The sequence below is a fragment of the Canis lupus genome, chromosome 8, assembly GCF_003254725.2.
Source record: "Canis lupus dingo isolate Sandy chromosome 8, ASM325472v2, whole genome shotgun sequence".
NCBI classification, from domain to species: domain Eukaryota; kingdom Metazoa; phylum Chordata; class Mammalia; order Carnivora; family Canidae; genus Canis; species Canis lupus.
This window is the reverse complement of record NC_064250.1, coordinates 4,777,716-4,801,350: the sequence shown is the minus strand read 5'-3', so window position 1 is coordinate 4,801,350 and position 23,635 is coordinate 4,777,716. Positions and strand designations below refer to the sequence as shown.

General features: G+C 41.2%; 1 protein-coding gene across 11 annotated transcripts in view; it reads left to right on the top strand.

The window, feature by feature from the left end:
* The window catches only part of STXBP6 (syntaxin binding protein 6), a 239,080-nt gene that overhangs the window by 47,589 nt on the left and 167,856 nt on the right, over positions 1-23,635 (top strand). For 4 of the 11 annotated variants that reach the window (XM_049113026.1, XM_035719750.2, XM_025444282.3 and 1 more), the window contains exons 2-3: positions 2,047-2,167; positions 3,034-3,145. The exons of the other annotated variants lie outside the window; for them this stretch is intronic. In XM_049113026.1, the coding sequence (XP_048968983.1) occupies positions 3,076-3,145 (70 nt within the window). In that variant the 5' untranslated portion in view covers positions 2,047-2,167; positions 3,034-3,075. The remainder of the gene's footprint in view (positions 1-2,046; positions 2,168-3,033; positions 3,146-23,635) is intronic. 11 annotated transcript variants of the gene reach the window in all.

Genomic DNA, 23,635 nt, shown 5'->3' with positions numbered 1-23,635 from the left:
CAAAGGGTGGGTTGATAGGAGCCTTTTATTTTCTACTCTGTACAGTTTTATGATGCTTTTGTAATTAAAAGAATTATAACTATTTAACAATATATGTGTAGTGCTTCTTAGGCATGGTACATTCCACTCTGGTTTGGGTATACAACGATACATGATAATGAGATTTGATACTGATCTCAAGGAGTTTATGGTCTAGTCAGTGAACACAGGAAAACAAATACATCCCATAGTATCTTGTGGGTCCTCTGATAGAAGCTGCAAAATGTTCAGTAGAATTAAGGGTTAGTTTGATTCGATGGGGAAGGAAGAATTGGGTAGAGAAGGGAGAAAGAAAGCAGCCATAGAGGGGGTTTGAGCCGAATCGTGAAAGATACGCGATTTGATCTGGAGTATGAGAAGTGAGTAGATGGCAGAGGGAACAAGGGAGAGTAAAGGTGTGGATGATGGTGTCAGGTGGGCATATGGAAAGTACCAGAAGGTATACTGACTGCAGTAAGTGAGTACCTATAGAGGTCGGTGTCCTTATGGGAGAGAGGGTGAGGACCATGCACAGGGAGAAGAGGGGACAGGATTCTGGCCTGTGAGTCTGGAAGTTGCTCCTTCCTGCTTCTGCCCCGGGGATTCTGTGCAAGTTTAGATAAAGTCACTTCCCCTTTGTGGGCCTCAGTTTCCTAATCCATTCACTGAAAGTGTTGGACTAGATCAGTGACCTCCTGTGCTTGTTTTTACTTTTTCCTTTTTGTCTTTAGAAATAGAACCTTATAGTCGAAGAAATCCTACTTTATCTTAGGAGCAAATACAACAGACAAAAGTGGAGCTGTGAGCTGTTGTAGTTGGCAGGTGGAAGGTAATGATGAGGCTTCCACCTGTGCATCCTCAGAGGCTTCTCTGGGGGCTCAGGGAGAGTGCTAATAGGAAACCCTGGCCTAGCAGAAAAGGAGAGCCCTGTGTCACTCAGGACAGTGACTGTGTCACAAAGCTATTTTAAAGTCCCCTCTTCCTTCACCCTTAGATGTGTTTCCATCTTGGCCTAATGTCTTCCTGCCCCAGGTTCTGCCGCACATCCATGTTCTGCGTCATCTCTCATCACACCTATAGTGTTTCTCTCTCCTTCATGCCCATCTTCTTGCCATTCTTCCTCTCTCATAGCTCTGATTCCTTCTTGATTTTTTTTTCAATTTTCTTTAATTCGTGTGAACAGGCTGGCCTTTTCCAGGACACCACAGAAATTACAATGGGTAACACTTACCAAGTGCCCATTGTGGATGCCATTCTAAACATTTTGAGTAAATTATCTCATTTCATCCTCATGACAGATGTTAATTGTGAGGCAGGTGTTAATATCAATATTATTTTATTATTTTTACATTTGTATAAAATATACACTTGTATATGTCTATATATATATATATTATATATATATATATTATTTTATAGATGAGGAGACCAACACAGGCACAAAGAGGCAAATCATGTGAGAAGGTCAAAGAGAAAAAGTCATCAAAGCTGTGACTTTGAGCATAGGCAAGCTGGCTCCAAAGCACTGCCACTTAACCATGACCTGAACTTTTTTACTCTGACATTTTTAGCTGTTGGTTCTCAGGAAGGGTGTCCTCCAAGTCATTCAGGTATCTTTGTGCACTCTGGGGCTGTCTCTGCTCCCTTGCTCTCCATGTCCCCCTCCTTTCCTTTTTTGAAAAGAGAGAAGCAAGGAAGGCTTGTGTGATGCCAGGAATGAGACAGTTAAGATTTAGCTGAAACTCACAAGAGAAATGGCTTGGGGACTCTTGTTATAAATGGATTTCTGGGGATGTGACTGGAGAATCGAGGCTGAGAGATTGTGGGTAGAGCAAGCCCACTTAAGCCGATGTAGCCTATTTACCGAGGAACTTGGTGTGAGTTGGGAAAACAGAAAGGGGCAGGGGCAGGCATTTGCTCCATTGTCAAAATTAAGAGATAGAATATTGTTCCCATTTTTTTGTCATTACTTTTCTTCCCTGAAAATCTAAACCACTTTAGAGAATGATTTCTTCTTTTGTGTTGCAGTGCTATTTTAACCGAACCAGGGTAGTCTTAATATAATCACCTGGAAATAAAGACGGAGAAATCGGTGCCATCATTGATTTGTGCTAAGTATATTGTTGTTACCAAGAGATCAAGGAAAAAGGTAAATGATTAACGAAATTCAGGACTAAAACCTTTGAGCTGTAAAATGTTGCTACGTTTGCTCAGCAGAAACAAGTCAACTAACTGGCTGAGAAGCATCAAAAAACATTAACCTAGAAGCTTTTGGCCAATGTTTGACTTATTTCATCATAAATAAATTTCAAGTATAGGTTTTGAGAAGTAAAATTCACATGAATAGGTGATTGCTACCCATGAATTTATAAAACTGTAGGAAAACTTAGCCTTTCTCTATTTGGAGTGAGAGAAGAATGGGTTCCAAATATGGAAACACATGTCTAATTTATATAGTAAACCTACATAGAGATCAATATAAAGATTTTCACCTTATCAAAGCACTTTCTTTTCTACTTATTGTGTTCTGAAAATAATATTCAGATTTATAACATACTTGGTTTAAGCAGTTTCTAAAATCTGGTGTATGTGAGATTTTTGAAAGGAAAGCAATATAGTAAGTTTATTGGGATCTCAGTATACATTTTATTTCAGAACAGATGTTGGAAACAGGCTAGGCCTTCTAAAAGGAGAGAATATGAGCTGATAAATATCCAAGGAAGTTTAGGTGCTATATTTCTAAGTTTTATCTAGGTGGTTGGCTTATGGATAAATCCCAGAGATAGAAGTTTTATTCCCAAGAAGCTTACTATCCAAGAGCTGCTTGAGAATTTGGACATTCCTAAAAGAAAAATAAATCTTTCTATTTTGTTAGGGAGTCCATATTTTCTGTAAAATTTCTACAGTGCCAGAAATTGCATCTAATGGCTCAGTACAAAATCCTCTCTTCTTAAAGAAGCATTTCCAGATCTCCCGTGTGGGAATTAATCTGTACTTTCTCACTCATGGATTCAGGCATTCATTCAACAAACTATTACTGAACACCTACTATGTGAGATGAAAACTGTGAGCAAGTTAAACATACTGCTTGTCTTCTCAGAAGTCATGGTTTTGTGGAGAATACGGAGTAAGTAGTCAGAGTTAATAGGCAAGTATCATTACTGCTATACTGTGTGCATGCATATCTGGGGAAGCTTTTTAGAATGCTTTCTAAACTAAGCAGAAGTTAACTAGGTGAACAGGGATTAGGGGCACGATATACTCAAGTGGAGAACGAGCTTCCTGAAGGGAGTGAAAGAGGCACAGTGGTTCTCAGATGGAAAGGAGCTTAGAAGGGGTGAGTGTTGGACCATGAGGGAGGGAGGAAGTAGTGGTCAGAAGAGAACCTAGAGAGAGAAATAGTGGCTCTAGAACTCTGAGAACCTCATCAAACCCGCTCTCCTGAGATGGCAGTGGTGAGCCATTGAGGTGGTGGCAGATGTTCTACAAAAATCACAGTAGTTACTATGTACAGAACCTACTGAAGGGAGGCATGAGGTCATCATCATCCAAGGTCAAAGGGGTAAGCAGCCCAATCTCAGATACTATTTCTAGGGTTTATCTCTTGTGTCAGTCAGGGTCCAGTCAGAAAATAGACACAATGCCAATATTTCCAGTTGGACACATAGGGCTTTCTAGGGCTGAGGGAGTAGTGAGTAGTGGAAGCAGAAGGAACCTAGAGATTAGTGACTTCAGGATGCAGCCACCATCCCTGGGGCTGGAAGAACAAAATAGCATGAATGTGGTTAACTAAACCTAGAAGATCAGAGTGGAGACCACCATAGAACTGCCAAGGAGGTGATTGGACCTCTGGGTAGGGATTGCCTTATGGCTGGTATTCCAGTCATCAAGAGGGGTTCATGGCTGGTACACAGTGCTAAAAGCATGGGGAACTAAAGCTATCTGCTGCTGCAGAGTCTGAAAGGAGCTGAGAAACAGGAAGAGTTCCTTCTCCCCACTTCTGCCCTCCAGTTTCCTGCCCGTGGCTCCCACTGGCAGAATTTAACAAGAAGCCAGTTGCAAGGGAGTCTGGGACATGTGGTTTGCAGACTTCTAGCTCCAGCATCACAGAGCAGAATACAAAAGGGTGGGCTTGGGCCGAGACAGACAGAGGTGAAGGCAGCCCACCTTAGGACCAGGACAGGAGAGAAAAAGAAGTGTGTAGATGTGGAGAGATTTACAACCTAGAATTGAACAGAATTTGGTAAGGGAAGAGGGGAGAGATCAGAGGGGATAAGGAGGCAGAGGAGTTAAGGAAGAAGCTTGCATCTCTGACGTAGGCAGGTGGTGGTGCCCTTTACCAAGATAGGAACGAAGGACTGAAACTGTTTAGGGGAAGATGATCCACGTGGTTTGGGACTTGCTGAGTTTGAGGTGCCTGTGGCTCCTCTGGGTAGAAGCTCACTACATCTGGTCCGAAGATGTAGATGTCTGCTTTCAGCCTATAGATGGTACTTGAAGTTTAGGAATGAATGAGGTTACCAACGGAGCCTAGATAATGCAGAGAGGAGTGCATTGGGCACAACCCAGAGGAACAACGACATTTTAGGAAAGAGCAGAAGTAGTGGAGAAGTTTGTGAAGGAGACTGAGGTGGGGGAGGGAGGGGTGGCCAGAGAAGTTGGAAGAAAGCCAGAGTGCACTAGGATGCCCTGTAATGTGCCAGACACGGGGATAAAGCTATGCACTGTGCACCCATGGTACAAAAGGGGAGCACCCAACGCAGCCTGGAGAGAAGCACTTGGAGGAGGCCAAACCATACTGGGAGGAGGCCACCAAGTGCCCAGGGCACCACAGTGGCACCGTGGAGCTGGCAGCAGATGTAGAGGACGAGTGGAGATGCAGGGGTGGTCAGCCAGCTCTCGAGCCAGAAGTCCTGTGCAAGGAGGAGGGCCCTCAAGGCTGGGCCGTCATGAGGACAAGGCCCTTCTGAGAGATCTACTTGTCTGTTACCAAGTTTGTCCTCTAGGCATTCCTTTTTTTTTTTTTTTAATGGCATATTTAGTGTGGTTTGATTTTGTGGGAATCATAACCTTGAATTGGTTGATTTTATTTCCCCCCCTTACATAAAGTACAGAAGTCATCTTACATTAATACATCTTTTGACTGGACTTATCTTGCCTTTAGGGGCAATAAAAGCTCAGTGAGCTGAGCATCTAACACAGGCAAGGAGAGTTCTCTGTATTTAAAACTCTGAAGTTGTGGTCACTCTTCTGTTCATGCCTCTCAGAAACAACAAATTACAAGTTGACATTGATCTGACTGTGCTCTAGTGACCTGTGGGAATTGATTTGGGCAGGTGTTAGGCCCAAAGACAGTGAGACAAATACATACTGATTTTAAGTTATTTGCCAGGGTTCATTGCTTTCATTTGTTTGTTTGTTTGTTTTTTTTGTTTTTTTTTTTGTTGTTGTTGTTGTTGTTGTTGTTAACAAGTTACGACAACTCCTTTCATGTAGGGAAAATAGGAGTTTTTCATAATCCTACATATGAATTGGAAACAAGTGGGCCCAGGCAGCTCTGGATGCTCCTCCCCACCTGTGCTCCATATCTACACTGCCCTTTCCTCAATCTTCAGATCCGCTTTTGCTTCTTTGTGATCTGTCTTCTCCTCTCAGCCTCTTTCTACATCATAACTGACACTTAAAGCTTCAGTTCCCACTGCTTTTTGGGGCATTAGCTCAGTTTCCTTTCACAATCTGGTCAAGGGCCCCACCTGTTCTGCTCAGCCTGGACTGGGGATGTGTACCCATGTAGTTCACAAAAGCAGGAGATTGGGTAGCTCCCCTCAGGACAAAGCGAGAAGCAAGGAGTCCTGAGGTGTGACCTATCCTGTACATCTCTTCTGTGCCTGACCCATAACTCATTTCCTATACCCCGTACCAAAGATTCTCTCTTTGAAAGTAATCTCCCTGTAGGTAAAACTACACATTCACTTATTCTTTCTCTGACAGGAAGCATCCCAAAGTCATAAATGCTACCTGAGAAGCATCCAGTGGGCCACTTAAAAAGCATCATCCAATCTGAATCCACAATTCTCAGTGATGTCCATTCATTTGAGCCATTCCATAACCCATGGACACAACACTGACACAGCCTATGTACAGTGGTGGCACTCTTAATGTCATGTTTTAAGAGGAGAAGAAATTTCCATCTCTGAATCTAGCTGTAAGAAAGACACATCATGCATTGGTCCCTGGCTCAGCCTACACTCTGTCGAGTAGAACAGAGCCCACATCTGGTGATGGGTGGCCGGCCTCCTTCCTGGCATTCTAGGCCAGATGCTTGGAAATAGTAAGGTTTATTGGAAGAACCCTGACTCCTAAACCCTTGGCTTGTTGCCTCTCCTCTTTTACCATGAAATGAGTTCCGTGATCTGTAAACAACTACTCTCCAGTTGTCTGTTGGGTGTAGCTTCTGTTTTCTTCCTGTGCCTTTCCTTGTTAAAATCTGGTTATGGAGAGGTTTTTGATTGATTTGTGGGGTTTTTTTTAATGAATTCTGCAGTAGTTAATGATGTGATATAGAATAGAAATATCAGCTCAGTGGATGCATCTCAAACCAGAATCTTTTTGGATTTTTTTTCCCTTCAACCCTTGTTAAGAATTTTGAGCACTCTAATTTTGTAATAGAGTAGGTATCTATGGGGCTTGGATTCTGTAATCAAGCTTGTTTATTTCTGAGCTTTCTTTCTTGGCTAATTTCCATGTGGTTTCTAAGTTAATTGCGTAGGGGAAAAAACCAAAATTTAGTTTTCGGCAGTGTATTGACATGACTTTGGCATTTGCATTTAATCATTTGCACTTCTTCTATCTCAGTAAGTACAGTGAACTGTCTTTATATTTACATACCATTGAGAACTGTAAGATAAATGAGGAGTAGAATTAGAATAGAGGAAATCAGCATAGTCATTTCATAAATAAGCATCCAGGAGCACTGCAGCCATCAACCAACACCATCTAACTTCAAAGTAAGGCATTGGAGCTTTTTGTTTTGTTTTAACATATGTTATTTAACTAGTCTTAATTTAGCCAGTAAAAATTCCTGATTCCTATCCCTCTTTCTCTTCACTGTGTCCCAGCTTTGTCTAGATTGGGTTGAGCTTACCCAGAGAGAAGCCATTCAATTCACCATACGACTATCTAGAACCATAGGGAGATTTCTGTGTTAGAGGAGAGCACACACAGGACCCATATACAGAATTAACAGACCAATTATGGTAGGTATTACGTTTAGGGAAGAAAAGAGATGGTGATTGTCCCAGGAATGATCCTTTGGCATTGTGCAATTATTAGTCTCTAGGTATTTTTGAGATGAACACAGAAATCTAAGAAATCTGCATGGACTATGAGAGATTAGATATAAAAGTTCTTTTAAAAAAACAAAATGCACGTCTTAATGTTTGAACTTTCCATATGAACCAGTGTCCTTAAGAGAGCAGTGGTTATTGAGAGCCACTCAGAGGTCCAGAACTCCTTCCAGCATAGTCTCCTGACCATGCCCACTCTGCTGTTTCTCCATGTGCAGTGATTATCTGAGTTCTAGCACAGACGTGGAACATGATAGTTAGCCAATGAAATGTCTGGTAGAAAGGATGAGAACATAAATAGGTGACGTTTCCAGCCTTCAACTTTCTGCAGAACGCTGATTCTTTTTTTTTTTTTTAAAGATTTTATTTTTTATTTATTCATGAGAGACACAGAGTGAGAGAGAGGCAGAGACACAGGCAGAGGGAGAAACAGGCCCCATGCAGGGAGCCCGATGTGGGACTCGATACTGGGTCTCCAGGATCACACCCTGGGCTGCAGGTGGCACTAAACCGCTGCGCCACCGGAGCTGCCCAGAACACGGATTCTTGAAGGTTCATAGAGATTCATAGAGATTAAACAGGACATCAAGGAAAGCAAACTACTAGGCGTTTTAAGAATACCAAAAGAGTAGATGAATATGCATCTTTGCCTTTGTGTTCCATTTTCTTAGGGTAAGTTCTTAGGAGCAGAATTGCTGTTCTGCCTATTTCCAGAGCTTTTGATAAGTTTAACTGAAGTATGCTCCAGAAGGCTATGCCAGTTGGCTGTATACAAAACGGGCTGTGTCCCCACCCTCCACCTTATTTGTACCTGTGTCTCCAGAGCCTGGTTGGTGGCACTTTCTCAGAGCAGTTGACTTGGCAGGGGTCAAGGTGTGTGTGTCAGAATGCAAAGTGTTTATTAAAATTTCTAAGATGACAATGTGATAAGAATATTTGGCTTGTTTTTGTTTATTTTGATGCTTTTGGCTTAATTCCCCCAAATTCATGTGATGATTTCTCGATCTCTGCTTCAATCTCCCATTGAACAGTACCTTTTTAAAAACAAAACTGTGTTCTTCCTTCCTTACACATTTTTACAACTTTCCCAAGCATGCTAATAAATTTAGTATCTACACCATGTTCTTTATAGTCAATAACCAGAAAGAAATAAATTAGTGGGGCAGCCTAGGTGGCTCAGTGGTTTAGCGCCGCCTTCAGCCCAGGGAGTCCCAGGATCGAGTCCCACGTCGGGCTCCCAGCATGGAGCCTCCTTCTCCCTCTGCCTCTCTCTCTGTCTCTGTTTCTCTCATGAATAAATAAATAAAATCTTTAAAAAAATAAAAAATAAAATTTTTTATAAGTCCAGAAATAAAATTATTTCTGGACTTAAGAAATAAGGGCATTTTGGATTAAAGTCATTTGACATTATTAAGTCTCAGACTGGACCAAAAAAAATAGGGAGTTGGGGCGGGGGGGAACTGATGAATTTGGGGACAGATTATAGAGATGGTAACAGTTGAAGGGGCTGTAGGTTTAATGTTGCCAGATCCTCCCAATTTTCAAGAGAAATTTGTTTTACATAAAATATATATTTGTTAAATGTGCATGGGCCTAGAAAACTTATTTTTGCAAACTACCCATTTGTGACCTCAGGTCTGTCCACACCTACTTCAGTTAACAGGTGCAGGGATGAACATTTTAAAAGTAAAAAGTTGGGCACCTGGGTGGCTCTGTGGTTGAGCATCTGCCTTTGGCTCAGGGTGTGATCCTGGGTCCTGGGATTGAGTCCCACATCGGGCTCCCCAAAGGGAGCCTACTCCTCCCTCTGCCTATGTCTCTGCCTCTCTCTGTGTGTGTCTCATGAATAAATAAGTAAAATATTAAAAATAATAGTAATAAAAGTAAAAAATTTTTCTTTCACCTCCCACCTCCTCCCCCCCTGCAGCCATGGACAGTTGAGGAGTTTATATTTGTCTCAAATACCTTTTTCCTGCGGCAGCTTCCCTGTGACCATTTCTTTCTTTTTTCCCTGTACTTGTACCCAGAGCTTCCTCTTGCTGTCCTGTGAGTGTGATCAGAGGTCTGTCTAGAAATGTGTCCCTGCGATGACCTCTGCACTCACCATAGGTCAGGGCGTGTCTGTCTCCCAGCTGTAGCAGTCTGGGACACATCCCTTGGGCAGATCACAGGTGGAGGCCAAGGCCTTGACCTAGGCCAAGGTTCTAGGTCATTCATTCAGAGACAACAGCTTCTGTGGCTTTCCATGGCAGTGGGTCTCGGTGTATAATCCATGTAGGCAGACCTAATTAAATTCTTTAATTACATTTCGAGGGCAGGCTTAACAGAGTTAAGTATCTCCCAATCACCAGCCTCTGAAGGATTAAAGTAGCTGGCTCTTCTGCTGCTTCGGAATGGCGGCTTTACATTCCTCATTTAGTCTGGGGGCTGCCTGTTTCCCTGGTCTTTCTTCTTGACTATTTTTACTTCGAATATGTTTGATTTGCCTGTAATGTCCATCTCTTGCACAGATCCCATGTCACGGTAATTACTCAGTAAATGTGTGTTGAATGAAGGAGGACAGGTACTGTCCCTAGTTGAAATTTCTTTGTCACCTCTGATGATCAAGAACAGCATGTGCCAGAACAGAAATATTCATCAGAGCCAGATAAACATCCTCCTAGAAGGTCTGAAGAGCTTTGGCTCTATATTATTTGATTTCCTTGTCTGATAGTTAGTGGTGAATGATAGTACTACTATTCTTTATCCCTCATGTTTAATGGCTGAACCCACAGGACCTGTATAAATTGATTTTCTTTCAACTGCTGCATTGATCTCTTTATTTGTTGCTTTTCCTCACCCACTAGAATGTAAGCTCCATGAGGGGAGGGATTATGTTGATGGTGTTCCCTTCAGTGTCTGGGTCAGTGCTGCATATTGAGTGAGGGAGCCTGGTCTTATCTCAGCTCTGATCTTTGTGTCTTTTCTTGCTTTGCTTTGCTTTGCTTTGCTTGCTTGCTGTCTTTCTTTCTTTCTTTCTTTCTTTCTTTTTTAATGTCTACACAGTTCCTCATCTCCCTTGGGTTATGAAACTCCCATCTACATTGGGCCAGATATAAGTTAGCTCAGTCATTATCTTCCTGCTTAAGCTGGCAGGCAGTTCCATATGCCAAGAGGGGCACAGTTGAAACAGGATTGTGGGAGGAAAATTTTTCCGTCTCCTGGCCAAGTCCAGCAGAGTAATCAAGGTAGGTCCCTTCTCTGAGCCTTGTTCTCTTTACCTGTCAAGGAGAGACAGTACCTCCCTACCTCCCTCACAAGATGGGAAGGTACCATTTGAGGAAAGCTTTGTAGAATGCACTGTGATGTGCATATGTTTTTGCAGGTGTAAACCGACATGTTTACATGCTTCTCTGCCTTTCAAGGACCAGGACACCCCAGGTGTGAGCAGGCTGACCCAAGGAGCTGATTTTCTAACCTCTTCCTTCTACACGACATTCTTGTGAAGTGGGTGATGCTCTCCCATTTTAAAGATGAAAATAAAGAGAGATGTCTGGGTAGCTCAGATTGTTAAGTGTGCAACTCTTGGTTTCAGCTCAGGTTGTGATCTGAGGGTCCTGAGATCAAGACCACATGGGACTCTGTACTGAGCATAGAGCCTGCTTGAGATTCTCTCCCTCTGCCTCTCCCACTCATGCGCACTCTCTCTCTCTCTCTGAAATAAAATCTTTTTTTAAAAAGATGAAGATGACAATTCTCAGAGATACAGAATTTTACTCAGAATAATTGACAAAGTAAAGGCAAAAGCAAAGCTTAGACACAGATCATCTGATGACAAATCTAGCCTTCTTTTCAACACCTAGCATCCGTAAGATTGGAGCTTGAGAGAAATGGCCATTGTGCCTTGACCCCAGATTCTGTATGGTGAGCCTGATCATATGTGTTTTGAACATCTCTGTAATTTGTTAATGTGTGATACCATAAGCTTGTACTAGTATTAGCCTGAGTTAATACTAGAGTCATATTCAATTGATAGATTTTTCTTCCATATGAAACACTGCACAACTAGTTAGATCAGAAGTTAGTTATTTTTTGGAACATGCTGATTAAAAAAGGGATTGACAATGAATGACAGAAGAGCTGATTGAATGGAGCAGAGCCTGCATTTACATGTGGACCTTGAGTCTGACCTGGATTTGCAGGCTATCCTGTGGCATCCCAATAGATAGAGCAGGACACCTGCCTACCTACCTCTTCCTCCCACCTGAGGTTTCACCATTGATTGGGTAGTGGATCCTCACCAAGGTGATCTATTTTATCACTCTCAGGGAGTCTCAAGGGAACCTGTAAAGATTCTTCAGTTACCCAGCAGGACCTTGTGCAGCTGCATGTGGAAATCAGAATAATTCCGGCATTTCTGAGAGTATTTTAATAGAGCACTGATTACAGATTGCAGGCACCTGGTGGTGTTTTTGTACTGAGTCTGAAGGGTGCAGTTCCGAAGACCAGAACTGGTCTTGACAGATTCCGATTTTCCTATTCTGTTGTTTCCCTGAGCCTGGAAGAGGTACTAAGAAACTCTCACAGCAGTTAATCCAGACTCTTGGCATGGTTAACATGTGCTTTCAGGAGACAACTAATGCCAGAGCATTAATTCCCAGGCTGATAATGGACATATGACTTTGCCCAGGGTGTGTTCTCCTTCCAGTGGCTCAGCACTGAGACTGGAAGAGGGGCTCCTGTTAGTTGGGGTCAGCACCGAGCCCTGTAGCTTGGAACTTGGCCAAAACTATTCTTGCTTCTTGGACTGTCTCAGGCTGTTCCACCTGGGCTGGCCATCATTGCTTTGGGCCTTGACAGCCAAATGACAGAGCATAATTATGAAAGTCAAGAGAATGAAAGGTGATAGCCAGAAGTTGAGGTTTTGAAATCAATGAGAAGTATTCTAGTCCAATACTTAATTTCATGCCAATTCATAAGAAAAAGAATGAATTTGAGAAGAATCCTCACTATGATAGATCAGATTTTTTTCTCTCTCTCTCTCTCCAGCTCCCTCCTGGCATTCCATGTACTCTCACCTTCCACAAACTTGGGACGATTCTGATAACTTTACTTGAAAGATCATTGTGGCAAAGCAGAGAGCAGTGGCCAACTCTAGTCGTGGCCTTGCTCTGATTTGGGAATTTCGCTCTGGACTTCAGCTTTCTTATGATTTAAGGGAGAGAAATGGTGTGCTGGACCATCACTAAGATCACTTCAGCTATGACCTGTTTTAAGCTTAAGAATGCTGGGGTACAAGCTTGTGCAGGCCTTTCAACCGAAGTCTGAGCTGCTGGCAGGTGGGGCCCCAAAAGATGTCAAGGAACAGTTGCTGTTTGGTACATTTGGAAGGTCTTCCTGAGATCCTTCTCAGTCTAGACAAGTGGATGGAATTCCCCTTGCCAATCTTTTCATTTTGTGAAGGCCCCAGGGCATTGCTGTTAGGGAGGCACTAAGGTTTCTCAGAGACTGGCCACAAAAAATAGAAGGCACAGAAAGAGTATGGGGAAGGAGGCCACAAGAAGGGTCCAAGTTGTGCTTCTGAAATGCCAGAGGGGGGTAATACCAGCAAAGGAAGTGGAATGAGGAGTTTCCCTTGAGAACCAGCAGAAACCTTTGAAATATGTGCCTTTCATATTTAAACCTTTTCCGGTTTGGGAAATAGCCTACAAGGTTCATAAAACTGCCTTGTGGCAGCTATCCAAGACCCTCTTGGGAGTGGACTCCTGTTGTAAATTGCTGGTCTCTGAAGGAGGGTAGTGAGAAGCTGTGATGAGACTTTGGTGGACATTGTCCTGTTTACGGAGACAGACCTATTGTAGACTCTCAGCTGCCGTATTACCAACTCCCCAGGTTTTTATTTGTGGAATCAAAACAAGCTCTATTCTAACTAGATTACGTGATCCTCTTTGCCAACTACACAGCATGATATGTAAAACCGAGATGAACAGATATCCAGAAAGAATGACTTCAAACTACAGCCTGATTCATTACCTTTGTGGGGGCTGGACAGAGATGATAACAGTATTTTGTCCACCACAAAGCAGGGCTGATCAGAGGTAAAACGGTGAAGGAGATGAATTTTTGATTTACCTAGAATGCATTTCTGCCTCACTTTTCCCAACCTTTCTAATTTCTTCAGTGAGATAGTGAGGAAGAGCAAAGATTCCTAGAATCATGCTTCCTAGGTTCAAGTCCCTGCTCTGCCTTTTAAAGCTATGTGAATTACAGCTGTAGAGTTAAGCTTTACTTAACTACTCTGAGCCTTAGTGTCCTTTTTTTGTAAAATCAAATCTTGCCCTTCACCCCCCAGTACAGACATACTGATGAGGATTTTCAAATACCAAGGTCTCATATCCAGGTGTTTGCATCTCATGTCAGAATTTGAGGTAGCGGCTGGGGAAAGCTTTTGGAGGCTCAGCAGGAATCTTTCCAGCACTGGTCAAATTATACTGCACAGGCACATAGTTATGAAGTTGACCATTGGGGAGACCAATTAACATTAAAATTACAGTCCTTGGCAGACCCTTGTGAGATGGAAGAGTTGAATGATCTTATTGAAAATCTTGTATATGAAACTGAGACATTGAAGGACAGAGTGCCTTACCTTTTAGATTGACCTGATAAATATGTGTGAAATGGGTACCGATGTGCCACATTTCTTCTGTGTCTTCTGTTACTGTGAAGGACATGTCAGGGTATGATGCTGTTACAATATCAATTACAGAAAACTTGTTGACACTCTCTCAAGAAATTATAAAGTGATGATATTTTTCAAATCAGGGGTTTAAGTAGGAAATACTGTTTTAAAATCAGATTTAGAGATTATTTTGAGAAGCTTTCCTCTGATTTTTAGAAAATATGTAAACTTGTTTCAACTATATTTTCAGTTTTTATAGGTCACTTAAAAATGGAGGGTCTTTTTAAAAGGCTTGTTCTCTTTTTCATGTTTTACTCCAGGTCTGTTCTCAAATAGAAATAGCTAAATCAAAAAATTTATGATTTGAGCCAACAAATATCTGATAGAAAAGGCTCATCTTATGTTTGTTGGAGCATTTATTCGTTTGTTTCTTTGTTTTTAATGGTTGATGGGTTGGTCTTTTTTTTTTTTTTTGTCCTTAATTCATAACATCTGTATAAACTTCTCTGTGAATCAAGCCTCTCCTGTAAGAGGAAAGCACCCGAACTACTACCTGAGTGATTGTTAAATGACAGAATTTCAGTGGAGTGAATTTAAAGATCCAATTAGCTTTTTCAGTGACTATGAATTGGGCAGTATCTCATCAAGCAATAGACAGTAGCTCCACCCGGATGCCTGGGTGGCTCATTTGGTTGAGAGGCCGATTCTTGATTTCCACTCAGGTTGTGATGGACCCCCATCCCCATCACCCAAGGTGTGCTCTGGGCTCAGTGGGAAGTCTGCTTCAGGATTCTCTTTCCCTCTGCCCCTCCCTCTGCTCATGTGCACATGCTCTCTCTCTAAAATAAATAAATTAAATAAATAAATAAAGTAGCTCTACCAAGCTATCAAAGAGAAAAGGCAGGGCAGCCCGCGTGGCTCAGTGGTTTAGCACTGCCTTCAGACCAGAGCCTGATCCTGGCTACCCGGGATGGAGTCCCATGTCAGGCTCCCTGCATAGAGCCTGCTTCTCCCTCTGCCTGTGTCTCTGCCCCCCCACCCCTGTCGTCTCTGTCTCTCATGAATAAATAAATAAGATTTTTTTAAAAATAGAGAGAAAAGGCTTTTAAAGGCAGAAAGAGGGCTAAAAGAGGAAATTATTAGCAAAGAATGCATTGTTTCAGGCAGATTGTCCTCCTGAGGGGATTGTAAGGGCCTATGGAGTACTGACCAGGTAATTCCTGGTCGAGTGGTTGAAGTTACATTCCTGGGGGGTGGAGGCAGCAGTTAGGTTAGGTATTAAAGTCTTGGTTTGCTGAAGTGGGGTTTAGCACAAGCGACTCTGCTTAGGGGCCTGATGTACCTTTTAAAGTCTTCTACTTCCTTTCATGTATGGGTTTAGTGTTTGCCTCTCTGTTCTATCTTCAGTGCAACTAAAAGAAACACAGTGATTTAGCAAGCAGTGCAGAACATAGAACATAATTGAAATGTTTATTTTCATGTAGTCTCTTCTCATGTGGCTTTGTCCCTATTTGGTTGGAATAGATTTGTCAATTGCCAGTGTTGTCTGCTATAAACAATGCCCTCCAGGCCAGTATATTTTCTTAGTTTGCCAATGAGGTATTAAACACCACAGTGATGAGTGCTCAAAAACTGAGACATGCCAACAATCTGAGCTCCGTTTGTTTTCTCTCACAACCCTTTGTTCTTTCTTTGATATGACTAAACTTCTTTTTAAGGCCTGCTCACATTGTGGCTTGACAGTCCTGTCATCTTCCAGAGTGCACCCCAGCCCACCCTTCTCTGGTGCTTTATTTCTATCTATTGCTGTAGCATCAGTATAGAGATACTGAAAAACCAATTTAAACTAGTCCTTGAAACTTAAACTTGTGAATGTTGTGGTTCTATTATAGACTGAATCCCTCAGAATGGGTGATACTTATGAACTCTTCACATCACCTTGAAAAATTCTCCAAATGGCATGTTTCTGGCAGCTTAGGGTGGTGGTGATGGTGGTGGTGGTGGTTTTTTTGCCTTTATTGTATTATTTGTTGGGATATAATGATTGACTAGAAGGTTAACAAGTCCACCCACAATATAAATAATCTTGTATAAACACAGATCTTGGGGTCTGGGTGTAGAACAGGATTTGTTCTTTGAATATTAAACCAGCAAGAATAATGTGCTTACTGAACTTATAAACACGGAAAGAGCAAATGAAAATAGTCTAGATTTATAACTGAAGCAGACATGAGTCACTGGCTTTGGAGGATCCTGTGAGCATGATGTCTCCTACACAAGAAGGGTTAGTATATACAGGAAAAGAAAGCCAACCAAGTCTCATAGTACTTGGTAGCCTGATAGTGGGGGAAAAAAACTCCCTCTTCCCTTTCCTTAAGGAGTTAAACTGTATTTTAGGATTTTTTAAGGTTTCATCCACTTAAAAAGTTTAAGTAAGCCATGACCAAGGCTGCTGGGTATGGTTGTGCTGTTTTGCTCTGCTCCAAAGATGTGTGTGCAAGGGAGCAAGTGCCAGCTGACATGTGGCTGGTATTCTATTCATCAGGCCTTGGGCCCTGGCATGGAGCTGCACTTGCTCAGAGGAAAGGAGCCATTTTCTTCTCACAGAAATGCCTTCCAGTCCTTGTCATTGTTCACAGCATTTGCTCTTTTTCTTCACAACTCTTTGAAATTGAGAATTTACCCAGTTTCACCTGTGGGATTCCCAGTGCCATATCTGGACTAGCAGAAAAGAAGGGCAGACCAGGGGATCCCTGGGTGGCTCAGCAGTTTGCCGCCTGCCTTCAGCCCACGGCATGATCCTGGAGTCCCGGGATCAAGTCCCATGTCAGGCTCCTCTGCCTGTGTCTCTGCACCTCTCTCTCTCTCTCTCTCTCTCTCTCTCTCTCATGAATAAATAAATAAAATATTTTAAAAAATTTAAAAAGGCAGACCAATAATTAGATCTCAGTGAAATACATATTTTGATATGTCTTACAATTTGAGGAGAAAGCCTGTACCTCAAAAACAAAATGTTTAAAGGAACACTCTAGTCAGATTATAGTGGAATAAGGGTACTGCCCTGCAGAATTAATTTCTGACCTATTTTCTGATTTCAAAATCCAGAGATAGTCATATTAACATTTTGGCAGCTTTTTTTCTAGACATTTCTTTATTCATATAAATATACACCAATAATCAATGAGTTCACTTTCTGTTTTGTAACTTCCTTGTTTTCACTCTATTATGTTATGGTCATTTCTCCCAGTCAGATCTATATCATGAATTTTGAAGACTACGTAATATTCTGTTAGGTGGTAGGCTATACTGTATTTAACCAATGAAGATTGGCTATTGATGGATATTTAGATTGTTTATAATGTTTTGCTCTTAAAAATGAATCTGAGGTAAGCATGCATTTATAATACAGGCATACATGCTCACATCATTTTCTCTAGTAGTAGAGTTGCTGGTTCAAGGAGTTCTAACTCAAGTATTAATTTTAGTGAGGGAAATTCTAACTTCATAATCCCTGGACCAATGGGGTAGGTTAAAAAGAGCATAGCTTACCATTCATAAAAAACACAGGCCTAAAAATCATAATTTACAATCTTAAGCAAACTGGAAGATACATTTAGCGGCTATCTTGATTCCACACTTGGAATTGAGCGTGGAAGTGTTTTATAAATCATGCAGTGCTATGCAAACCTCAGTGACTCATTACTAGCACTTTACCAAGTATCTGCCATATACTCTCAAAAAGTGTTTATGGAGTCTTAGTTTATAAGTAATTCTTTAAATACAGAGGGAAAACCTCAAAGACAGTGGTTCTGGACTGGTTGATAGCAGAATAAACCAGGATATTGTCAAGAAAACAAGTCTAGTCTCTTGTCCCGAGATCCCACTGCGAACAGGCCCTGGGCACCTGAGATGATGTTGATGTAGTCTTTGTTCAGAATTCATCCTTTATGGTATTTCTATGTCTATTTACAAGTATCTTTCTAATAGACCAGAGAATATTTTTAGCTTTAATATCCCTGTTTGGAAGTTTCTGGCTCCTTCCAGAATCCTTTTAGAGATTTTTTGTTTTGGTTTTTTATTTTTATTTTTATTTTTTTGCCGGGGGGGGTGGGTGGGTATAACCTATTGATTTAGTTCCAATCTTTATAAGTCTTATGAAGTATTAAATATCAATTCTTGGTCTGCCATTCCCATCTGGTTTCACACCACACAGGCCATTCCACAACCCTCGTTTCTATCATGAAGAACGAAGAATAATGGACTTACAGTGATTGCAATTTCCCACTTTGAATGCTATTAACAGATTAAAGTTATCTATCTATTCTAGTGGTGTATCAGACTTCCTCTTTAGACTTCACTAATATGAATTTTTAGTTTAGAGAATTAATTGAACTACATGGAAAAACTGGCTGGTGTACTGAATTTTTTGTCTAATTTATTTAAATATTCTGCATATTTACATGCCATAGAGCAACTGAAATTTTTATCTTGAGATCTTATCAAAGAGTGATGTTGTCTGAGTAGAAATTTTGCATATTTTGATTCAGTAACTCTTGAGTAAACTTTTATAGAGGAGCTTTACTTGACTTCCAGTGATCTCATTGGCCTTAATATATGAAACCATGAAGAATTTCAATGCATAACACATTGCATGTTTTCTAACTACCAGGCAGAGGTTTTGGATTTTGGAGTGAAATGAACATTTTCAGATTTTTTTTTTTAGGTTTAAGGATTGCTTAATAACATCTGACTTATAAGATTTAGTGTTTATATACTGTGGAGTTTATGGAAAGCAGTTTAACATATCTCTACTTTGATTTCAGTATTTATAACATTCACCCATTTCTTGTCAAGGTAATTGTGTTTTCTCTTTCAAGACCTGAGGCATGGAGAAGAAACAAATACAGTTAAGCTTGAATCTTATTTATCATTTAGAATATTACACTGGGCAGTGTTGAAGGACATTTGTGAGCAAGATGGGAGCGATGCTGGGGCTCTTTTAGGAGGCATCCAAATCATTTAGGCTAGAGTTGATGAGAATCCTAACCAAAGAAAACGAGAATGAGAGGGAACTGGTAGAGTCCAGAAAGATTACATCAGATCCAGAGGGCTTGGTGATTGGTAACTTATTATGGGACGGGGTGGGGGGTAGTTGGGGAGGTTGTGTTTGGAAGGGTTAAAGGAAAATGCAGGGTCTAGGTTAACTGTCAGTGGAAATGCTCCACTGGCTGGCAGCTGGGTAAATGGATTTAAAGCCAGGAAGGCAGTGGGAGCTGGATGCATGATTAGCGTCATCAGATTGAAGTTGCATTTGTAGCATCTCAAACACAAAGAGACAACGCAGAGAACTCCTTAGAGAATAAGCTTAGTTTTCTCATTTCTGAGTTATTTGAGGTCACCTCACCAGTGTTCCTATGCATTAGAGAAAATCAGCTAATTCTCCCCCAAAGTCTCCTGGGCTGACATCACTTTCACTCTTAACTCGGAGAGTTCTGAAACTTGATATCAGCTTGCTTTGAGTGTGCATCTCCCCCAGGGTCAAGTCGTAGTAACTGGTTAAAGAGGGTGAAGTCTAAAACCAGGGATTCTGGTTACTCATTGGCAACGGGACTATAACTGCTGTACAGTCCAGAATACTTGTATTGGCACAGCTGGTGCCAAAATATGATCAGAAGATTGCTTGCTAAACATGGGGCCTAGACAGGGACATTCCTGAGGTTAGAGGACTCAGCTTGCCTTGATAATATCAAGCTAAATAGAAGACTGTAGTTCACTGAAGGGGCTCTTGCTTTTCAGGTGAGTAGTATTTGAAGCCTGTAGGCTGTACTTCCTGTCTGTATGATAGCCACAAAAGGCACCCATGACTAAGGGCATCTGCAGTTTTTACTTGATGGAGTCCCTATCACTCTTCCTTATCTCCTCACCATGGAGGACAAGTGTCCGTTCCACTCCTGGAAACCAAAGATGTAAATGGTGGAGTGCAGAACATCTTCCATCTGTGTCCTTTACTTGTGTACTTCATCTGCTGAATCCTGAGGTCGTAGGAGTTTACAGCTCCTCTCTGAAGGTTAATCTCATTTCCAGGTTACCTGTGGGTATGGAGGGCCCCCACTATAGTAGCCCTGTACTAACAAAAGTGGATCTGGACTAGGTGGCTTACAACCAGAAGAAGATAGATAGAAAAGCCCCAGCAAAGATTAAACTAAGTGAGATTAGTCTCTACAATTACCAAGACAGCCAGCTGCTTTGACTTGCAAATCATTTTGTAGGTTGGCTTCTTGGATGGAAAAGCTTTGTAATTATAGCCTGTAGAAGCAGTAGCCCAGGAAGATGAAAAAACTTCCATGGGGTTGTAGGAGAGAAGAACTAATTTTCCTTCTACCCTTCTGAGTCCTTAGCTGAGACTCCTGTAATAAAAGACCAAATACTAAGAGAAAAACAGAAGTTTATTAGCACATATACCTCATGGATACATGGGAGATGCCAAGGGAAGAAAATAACTCTCTGAAAATCTGTGGAATTCGGGATTAAATATCATCCCCATAGGGAAAGGGGAACAGGGATGTAGGCCTCTTAGGGGAGAGTAAATGATTTCTAGGAAAGATTGAGTGCTACCCTTAAAAAAATCGATGGGTAATATGATAGTTTGTGATAAAATCTGTCCTGGGTGTGGTGTTCTGTTCCAATCTCCTCTCCTGTGACAAGTGTCCCTCTTCTCTAGTAGATGGAAATCTCAGAGGGGGGACTTAATGAGTTCCTTTTAGAGGATCTGTTTTTAGGCAGATGAGGGGGGTTCAGACAAAGCCTTTGCTCGTATTTGCTGTTTTTCAGATACCTTCAGTTCAAAATAATCAAAATCTTGAAGTGGCATATTTTGGGGTGGAATGTCCTGCTACCTTCAGCATGATGTAGATTAGAGTACTTCTGGTCATTGGCACACCACTGATACTATATTCATCTTGTTTTCTTACAGTGGGATCCCAGCCTAGGGCTGGATATTGATTTACCAACAAGATATAAGACCTTATAAAGCTGCTTGCTTGAATCAGAGAGAAAATCCTGTACATCTCTTCCTGTATTCTTTCCCAAGAATCCATTGCTTTCCATCCCATAGTTCCTCGTCAGGCTATCAGCTTTAAATTAGGTGTCAGGATGGCTGCATGAGAACCAGTTAGAGAACTGTGTAAAACAAAAACTCCACCGTACATTCCCATTCCTGTGATGCTGTTAAAAACATACACACATACCTACAGTTGCATAGACCTGTTATTATCATTGTCCTGAATAAAAACTTTTGATAATTTCCCATGGGATGCATCTAGTAATCTCCTACTAGTAAGTTTCCTGAGGGTGAATTCTATAAATTCCTCATCCTGAAAACAATACAGAGCCTTTCATAAAATAGACCATGTATCCATATTTAGTGAGTTTCATACCATGAATGAGAAAAAAAAAGCTTTGGTAAAGTTGAGTTTCTCTTTTACACATCCATTCTGGTATGGATGGCTACATTTACTCAGTTTCTATAAGCTCAGAGGGTCTTTTATTTTTCACAGTGTAGTAGGAGAAGTAATTACAATTTTCCATTTTTAAGAGTTTATTATGATTCAGGCACTAGAATAAGAGATTTGCATACACCGTTCCATTTAGTTCTTTCGATAGTTCCATGAAGTGGGTGAAGATCTCTCCAAGTTGCAGTTAGTAAACTAGGAGTCTGGAATTTTAAGAGATTTACCCAGTCATAAGTAGGCCTTCAATATTGGAGCTGGAATTTAAACCCAGATTTGTTTAACCTGTCCTCAGTGAAGTTACTGTTTTTATCTTTCCTGATTTTTGTCATGCTTTGTTTGTTATTGTGCTTGGCTATTGAATATCACTATATTAAAAAATGGCAGGGAGCACCTCGGTGGCACAGTTGGTTAAGCATCCAACTCTTGGTTTTGTCTTAGGTTGTGATCTTAGGGTCCTGAGATTGAGCCCCATGTCAGGCTCCATGCTCAGTGCAGAGTCTACTTGAGATCTCTCTTCTTCTCCCTCTGTCCCTCCCCTCCCCACGCACTCACTCACGTGCTCCTTCTCTCTCAAATAGATAAATCTTAAAAACAGTAAAGGTCATTTCCATTTCTTAACAGCTTCTCAAAGAAGAACAGAGTTTTCTAAGAGTTTGGTAAAACATGCATCTTCCCCTTCTTTCCTGGCAGATTTTGTATAATAAAATGATAGCTTTTTCTTTTAACCATAATTATAGAAAAATGTGAATCCAAGATAGAAACGTAAAAGCCATACCACAGTTGGGAGGACACTTGTAAGAGAATGCCTGGTGAGTTTGGGAATGTGACGTGCTTTCTGTGTAGCTTATAGAATGTTGGAAGCTGCTGTGCTCCCACTGGCTTTCTTTCTCACATGTCCCCAAAGGGTGAGAAATGAGAAGCCTTGTTTCTCTCTTTTTTAAAAAATGTCCCTGTAAATTATAACACCCTGCTTAGGAAAGTCACTGGGTAAATCATGGTGGGGAGAATTCTATTTGCTAACTTCTGGGAAATCACAGAGTATCAGTTAGTGGTCAGCACATTGATTTGTATTTCCCTGATGGCAAGTGATGCAGAGCATTTTCTCATATGCATGTTGGCCATGTCTATGTCTTCCTCTGTGAGATTTCTGTTCATGTCTTTTGCCCATTTCATGATTGGATTGTTTGCTTCTTTGGTGTTGAGTTTAATAAGTTCTTTATAGATCTTGGAAACTAGCCCTTTATCTGATATGTCATTTGCAAATATCTTCTCCCATTCTGTAGGTTGTCTTTGAGTTTTGTTGACTGTATCCTTTGCTGTGCAAAAGCTTCTGATCTTGATGAAGTCCCAATAGCTCATTTTTGCTTTTGTTTCTTTTGCCTTCGTGGATGTATCTTGCAAGAAGTTACTATGGCCGAGTTCAAAAAGGGTGTTGCCTGTGTTCTTCTCTAGGATTTTGATGGAATCTTGTCTCACATTTAGATCTTTCATCCATTTTGAGTTTATCTTTGTGTATGGTGAAAGAGAGTGGTCTAGTTTCATTCTTCTGCATGTGGATGTCCAATTTTCCCAGCACCATTTATTGAAGAGACTGTCTTTCTTCCAATGGATAGTCTTTCCTCCTTTATCGAATATTAGTTGCCCATAAAGTTCAGGGTCCACTTCTGGATTCTCTATTCTGTTCCACTGATCTATGTGTCTGTTTTTGTGCCAGTACCACACTGTCTTGATGACCACAGCTTTGTAGTACAACCTGAAATCTGGCATTGTGATGCCCCCAGATATGGTTTTCTTTTTTAAAATTCCCCTGGCTATTCGGGGTCTTTTCTGATTCCACACAAGTGGTCAGCACATTGAATCCAGGCTCCCTACGCTGTTGTCATAATGCTCTTAGCCAGTATGAAGAATCTCATAGTGATGATGAAATGTCATGATCAGAGCACAAAGACATCTGGGTGTGTATCTCTCTAATATGTAGTGGAGATATAGATGAATATAATAAAAAGCACCACTGTGTAGTCTTTATTCTTGGTGCCACTAAGAAAACCTGTTCTCTTACAGAATTGAAACTAGGAGAAATTTTTTTTAGCCAGAGGAATGCT